The sequence below is a fragment of the Otolemur garnettii genome, unplaced genomic scaffold (genome assembly GCF_000181295.1).
Source record: "Otolemur garnettii isolate 467f Iridium unplaced genomic scaffold, OtoGar3 scaffold00003, whole genome shotgun sequence".
NCBI classification, from domain to species: domain Eukaryota; kingdom Metazoa; phylum Chordata; class Mammalia; order Primates; family Galagidae; genus Otolemur; species Otolemur garnettii.
In genome coordinates this window covers 44,503,510-44,510,840 of record NW_003852398.1, presented here as the reverse complement: position 1 = coordinate 44,510,840, position 7,331 = coordinate 44,503,510, and the positions used below count along the sequence as shown (strand labels likewise).

Below are 7,331 nucleotides of genomic sequence, written 5' to 3'. Positions count from 1 at the left end.
AAAAAAAAAAAAAAAAAAAAAAACCTTCCTTCTAATATTGACATTAATCAACTGGTTTCATTGTTGGCCCTTAGTGAACTTATGTTCTATGGGCAGTTACTGAATTTATGAATAAAGATGTTACTAGGAAAACATAGGAGTCACTATATTTTAACGGTACTTAGCCTTTTAATAGGATCATCCATTTTTTTTAACTTCTTTCTGGAATATGTAAGACTAAGTAGGCTGCTTCTAAGAACATGGGATACTGTAGGAACAAAAAGCTCTAGGAAAGTGTTCTTCTGAAGTTTTTAAAATCTGCCTTTTGGTTTATTTATACTTGTCACTGCCCAAAGCTATCTTTTAATTTATGTTATAAGGCATGTGAGATTCAACAAAAGTTGAATCATGATGGTGGTAGATGCTGAGAACAGAACCACGGACAGTATAGGTCTGGTCCTTGTCCTGTGGTACGTTAGAGTGCTGTGCAAATGATGGACAAGTAAATGTTCAGTCAGTCACAGTGGCAGTGCCGTATCAAGAGAAGCAGGGGGGTGTTGAAGTGCGTAAGCAGAGCTCCAAATCCAAACTTAGAAGGTCAGGAAGAGGTTCTTGGAGGAAAATATTTTTGTGTTATAGGTTCTCTCATTGAACTTATCTTTATATTTATGTGCTTGATACCTTTAGCAATGTTTCTATAACTTTAAAGTTAAATAGTTTAAAGTCCTATAAATTATTTATATCCAAAATGTCTATGACTGCCACACTATGATAAACTGTGCTGTCTATAATAATTCTTTAAAAGTCTTGACATAAATCTTTATTTTGGTTCATAATTGAACTAAGCCTTTTTATTTCGAAAAATTACTTTTTCTGGCCAGGCTCAGTGGCTCACACCTATAATACTAGCACTCTGGGAGGCCAAGACAGATGGATTGCTTTTGGAGTCTGAGACCAGTCTGAGTAGGCATGAGACCTTGTCTCTACTAAAAGTAGAAAACTTAGATGGGCATAGTGGCAGGTACCTGTAGTTCCAGCTACTCGGAAGGCTGAGGCAAGAGGATCACTTGAGCCCAGGAGTTTGAGGTCGCTGTGAACATGGTGCCACAGTACTCTAGCTTGAGGCAACAGAGTGAAACTGCCTCTAAATATATATATATATATGTATACTTTTTCAATGATACATTTAATGTGACCAGAGTAGATAAGATTTTTCAGGAACCTAAAACGCAGGCAATAAACCATGATCAGTGCACTTCCTTGTCAGAGATCTAGCAATTGACCTAATTAAAGTGTTAGCAATTAATGAATATTAAAACATTCAATTGTAGGGTATCTTCTGATTCCAGAGATTACTAAGTAAGGTGAATTGGGTGAGGGAATAGAGGAGTGGATTTTTGACAGATTTTCTGGTTATTTAGCACGCTTTGAATCACTTTGTTTAGTTTGGGAATTTCTATATACCTGAGTTCTAAATTCCCAAGATAGAATCTAAAAAATCCAGTTCCTTAGTATCCTTTGCGGCTCAGGCACAGGCATTTCAGTAGGTGCCACACACTCACCTGTATTCAGACAGGAACTTGAGGAAGAGTGTGGCACAGAATCTACTTTGCTGGGAGGAGGAGTGCCAGTCGTTACAGGATCAGGTTCCTCCTGAAGAAGTGGCATTGATGTGGTGTCAGGAGCAGGTTGTAGTAAAGTTGAGTTTCTGGCAGCATCTGAAGTGCAGCATCTTGTGCTCCATGAGAGTAAAAATGGTAGCAGTTTCTTCTAGTTTCCCTTAGAGGAACAGCGGAGTTCAGTATATGCACAGTTGTGTGGCACACGTTTGATCATTGCTCCTGGAACCTTAGTCTCAAGCTTGCCTGATTCTTTAACCCTCACAATTTTATGAGTTCGAACAATAACCTGCTAATAAATGATAAATGCCTTTTCTCCTTAATCAGCCAGGGTCTGTTTATGTGACTTGTAACTAAGACCAGCAGTAGTTACCAGATGAGGTGCTAAAAATGATACAACCTAAAATGTGAAATCATTTGAATAGAAGGCGTGAGGCGGGAGTATCATGGACCTGACCATTACACACTTCAAGCTGGTGACCTTTATACTGGTGAAATGTAAAGTCAGCCTCTTACTGCTTGGATACAAACCAAGTACCACCTGAGGCTACAGCAGTAAGAGAAATAACCAGAATATCAGTACACGCTGGATAGTTCTTCCTGCTTTCAGCAAAATATTGAAAAAGAGGATGGATGCAGATTAAGCTGTCTGCAGAGATGGAAGAATTATATTGCTAAGGGGCACACTTCTGTCTACAGCCTGAAGTCTAATTGATGGAAAGTCCCATAATTTAGAACTTTACAGAGTTAAAAATGCCAGTTGCTACTATCTGCTAAAACTAAAGCCAATATAAGCAGGAAGCTTCTGAGCTCTAACATGAAATAAGATCGATGCCCCAAGACTTTCTTATTCTGCCAAAGATCAGATAAATAATGCATTTACTCTTTGTAGTTTATTGTTTTTCATTGATTTAAGCAGTGGCCATTAAGTAAGGTTTAGGGAAATGGGCAGAATATGAGGCTGTTACCAAAAGATGACAGTCTTCATGCTCAGAAACTGTGTGTCAAGGTGTCTGCTATCTGCTTGCACATGGAAATTCCATGTGAAGTTTGAAGTTTGTGAAGTTTTTTAGTGATTTGTATTGCCAAGAAACCCCGGGCTTGGCCAGCTCTCTAACTCTTAAGGCCATCCCTGGGCCCATGAACTCCTAACAATAGGAAATAGAGTATGAGAACTTTCAGAGCCCCCCCCCCAAAAAGGCATCTTCCCTAAAATCTCGACCTCTGGACAAGGAGGCTGCCCCAGCGGACAGAACTAGAAACCTTGAAGAACAGTGAGCCAGAGAGGATCTTGCAGTCTCCCAGAAAATTGAATTAGGTACTGCCAGATTGGCTGACTAGAGAATGGATGCCTTGGCCAAAGCAAGGAGTCCTTATTCTTCCTGACTAGCAGGATTTAGGATTTGCTATGAACAAGTGACTGTTGTATATTTTCCGTTCCAAGTTGTTATTGTTATATCCTATTTATTTTTTACTGAGGTCTAATAGGCATTTACTGTGTGATCTACCACAGCTAGACCTGATGGAGGAGCTAGCACATCAACCAGAAATCCTTGACTGGCGTCTGGCTGAGATTTTAGGGAACAGGTAATGAATGGATGTATTCTATAAATGGGAAGAAGGGTATATAGGTATGTGTTTAGCAAAGGGGGTGGCATTTATTGCCTCTCCAATAGCCATTCTCCCATTCTTTCTTACTAACTAAAAAATTGTGTTCAGAGTACAGTGAACCAAGCCAAAAAAAAGGTTTCCCAGACAGCGTGACACCAACCTGGCCTACATAAGCAAATACTGGCGCTACTTCTAAGAAAGCCAGTTAAAAAGGAATAGGCTGAGCTGAACTCTTCCTTTTGCGCTTTTCCCTGCTCTCTTCTTCCTACCTGGAGTGCAGGTGTGATGTGACAGGACCAGTAAAGACAAAACCACACACGGAAGATAGCAGAACAGGGAGAAGAGAAAGAGCCTACTGACCTGCACTGGCCCAAGGCTGCCTTCATGTGCATGTCTTAATAATGTGAGAAAATTAAATTCCTTACTTATTTAAGCCACTCTTTGTTGTATTTTTGGTTATTCAGAGATGAACGTATTCTAAAATAATGTAGGCAGATTTAGCCATCTATTCTCCTGTTCTCCCATAAAAACATTATACCACTTTTGTATCACAGTATATTATACTGCAATTTGTTGTCTTTTCCATTTAACTGTAAATTTCTTGAAGTTAAAGCAACTATACCTTTGTACCTTCATTTTTTTGTTGTTAATACTAGCATAAAATAGGCACATGTTTGATAAGTAAATTCCTGTTATTTTTACTAAGTTAAAATCTACATTATAATTTACTCTCTGATGAAACCTCCAAAGATTTGGTAAAAGCAAGTGGGATATAAACAATGGTTAAATATACTTATTTAACTGGTTTTCATTTAGATAACCTAGGTTACCATCTGGCTAAAAAAGCATTTATTTTTAGTCAGAACAGTTCTTTTTTTTTTTTCTGAGACAGAGTCTCAAGCTGTCGCCCTTGGTAGAGTGCCGTGGCGTCACACAGCTCACAGCAACCTCAAACTCTTGGGCTCAAGCAATTCTCTTGCCTCAGCCTCCCAAGTAGCTGGGACTACAGGCGCTCCCCGTGACGCCCAGCTATTTTGTTGTTGTTGCAGTTGTCATTGTTGTTTAGCTGGCCCTGGGCAGGTTTGAACCCGCCAGCCTCAGTGTTATGTGGCTGACGCCCTACCCACTGAGCTATGGGCGCAGCCCCCAGTTCTTTTTTTTTATTAAGTAAAAATTTCGGATTTCTATATGGGTTGAATTTCTTTCTTAGTGATATCTTTTTTAAAAAAAAAAACTTTAAAACAAATGCAAAAGGTAAAAAAGTTGAAGTGCGTGAGAACTTCCTTTACTCATATTCTACAAATGCTAAGATTTTCCATGTGCTTTATCATCTTTCTCTCATGTTTTTCCTCAACTTTCTGAAAGCAAAGTAGACATAATGCGTCTTCACACCAAAATGTCCCTTTTGTCTTCCTTCATCTGGAGCAGTCAGTCCCTCAGCCTTTGTCTTTCATGACCATGATGTTTTGAAGAGTATAGGCAGGTTATTTTATAGAATGTTACTTAAGCATTTTTTCATCCTGACAGCTCATCTGTATTCAGCTCTTTTGGAAAAAAGAGGCAGAAACTATACATCCTCTCAAAAATTTGTATCGTAAGAGCTTTATCTTTATTTTTAAAATAATTTTGAATTATTATGGGTACATAATAGTTGTATATCTTTATAGGGTATATGTGATTTTTGATATAGGCATATAATGTAAATTGATCAAACCATGGTAATAGGGGCATTTATAATTTCTTTGTGTGGAATATTCCACTTTTACTCTTTTAGTTATTTTAAAGTATACTATAAGTTATTGTTGATTATATTCACTTTGTTGTGTTATCAAATATTGTTCATTCTATCTGACTAACTTTATTTTTGCACCCACTAACCATTTCCATTTTACACACACACACACACACTATTCCTCCCAGCCTCTGGTAACCATCCTTCTATTCTGTTTCCATGAGATCAATTGTATTTTATAATTAGATACAATATATTAGTGAAAACATCCAAAATCTGTCTTTCTGTGCTTGGCTTAGTTTACTTAACATAATGTTCTCCATTTCCATTCATGTTGTTGCAAATGGCAGGATTTCTTTTTTTTTTTTTTTTTGTGGCTATATAACATTCCATTGTGTATATGTACCACAGTTTCTTTATCCACTTGTCTATTAATGAGCCCTTAGGTTGATTGCAAGTCTTAGCTATTGTGAACAGTACTGGAATAAACATGGGAGTGCAAATATCTTTTCAGTACACTGAATTCCCCTTCTTTGGATATACACCCGGCAGTGGAATTGCTGGGTCATATGGTGGTTCTGTTCTTAGGTTTTTGAGGAACCTCCATTTGGTTCTCTACAGTGGTTGCCCTGATATACGTTCCTCCAACAGTGTACAAGCATTCTCTTTTCTCCATATCTTTGCCAGCATTCATTATTGCCTGTCTTTGATAAAAGCCCTTTTAACTGAGGTAAGATGATATCTCATTGTAGTTTTGACTTTGCATTTCTCTGATGACTAATGTTGAAAGATCTTGAACACTTTTTCCCATATGCCCATTGGCCCTTTGCAGAAATGTCTATTCAGATTTTGCCCATTTGTTTGATTGTTTTCATTTTTCTTGTTGTGTTGTTAGAGCTCCTTATATATTATAATTATTAATCCCTTGTCAGATAGTTAGTTTGCCAGTATTTCCTCCTATTCTGGGGGTTGTCTCTTCATTTTGTTCACTGTTTCCTTTGCCATGCAGAAGCTTTTTTATTGATGTGATCTCATTTGTCCAATTTTGCTTCCGTTGCCTGTGCTTTGGGGATATTACTCAAGAAGTCTTGGCCTAGACTGGCATCCTGAAGTGTTTCCCCAGTGTTTTCTTTTAGTAGTTAAATCTCTGAGGTTTAAGTCTTTAATCCATTTTGATTTGATTTTTGTATATGATGAGAGATAAATGTCAGGTTTCACTCTTCTGCCTATGGATATCCAGTTTCTCAAGCACCATCTGTTGAAGAGACTTTTTCCCACTGTGTGTTCTTGGCACCTTTGTTAAAGATTAGTCCACTAGAGATGTGTGGATTTATTTCTGGGTTCTCTGTTCTGTTCCACTGGTGTATGTATCTGTTTTTATACCAGAGGAATGCTGGTTTGGTTACCTCAAAGAGCTTTAACTTGACTCCAGCAGTTGTCTTCCCAGGGACTTAATGGGTTTTCGTTGCTGTTTAATGATGTTTCTCAATGGAAGCACCACTGGCATTTTGGACAGGACAGTTCTTTACTGTGCCAGACTGTCCCATCCCACACATTACAGGAAGTTTGGCATCCCTGCTCCTGCACCCACTAAATTCCAGTAGCATTTGCCATTTGGTATGACAACCTAACACAGCTTTGGTTAAGAATTATTGTTCTACAAAGTTTGGAATCTTTAAATTAGGAAAGTAGTCTTATTTTTTCTATAATAGACTTATGTATAAAGAAATTTTCTCATTGTTTTAACTATCAGTAATTGGTAATTAGATGGCCAATAATGTAAGTTTTAGATTAATTTTATTCAGTTATTTAATTTATTATACTTAATAAATGGTAAAGAGTTAATTGATATATAAAAACATACATTGATATACATCAATATATAGATATATAGATCTATATATATCTGTATTGATATAGACATATATATGATATTTCTGTAGCTATCAATATATGTTTTTATATAATTTAAAATGAGAATCCTGCTAACTGTTTTCATTTAGAATCAAAGACTCCACCTTAGATGTCAACTGAAATAAAATATCCCTGGGAGATTTACCTTAAGACTAGATATTTTATTGTTATAAATTTTAGAGGGAAATGAGTATACTTGCATTTAACTCTAATTTTAATGATGTTAATTATTTTCTGTTTTTGATTTTCTTTCAGAATTGGTCCCTAGAAAAGACCTTCTTGTAGAAAACGTGCCATATTGTGATGTTCCAACTCAGAAGCAGTGAATTTTCCAGGATAAAATAAGTCTTTGTACTTTCTAATTTTAAAATATGTAACTCTGGCAAAAGGTCCTGAAAATGCAGACATTTTTCTCTAATCTGGCATATTGAACATGAATGAATTAAACAATAGCTTCATATTTAAATTTCATGTTT

At 36.9% G+C, this 7,331-nt stretch overlaps 1 protein-coding gene across 1 annotated transcript in view; it reads left to right on the top strand.

The window, feature by feature from the left end:
* LYRM7 (LYR motif containing 7) overlaps positions 1 to 7,330 on the top strand; it is a 26,512-nt gene extending 19,182 nt beyond the window's left edge. The window contains exon 5 of the mRNA XM_003782221.3: positions 7,111 to 7,330. Within this exon, the coding sequence (XP_003782269.1) occupies positions 7,111 to 7,181 (71 nt within the window). The 3' untranslated portion in view covers positions 7,182 to 7,330. The remainder of the gene's footprint in view (positions 1 to 7,110) is intronic.
* The last annotated feature ends 1 nt before the right edge of the window (position 7,331 follows it).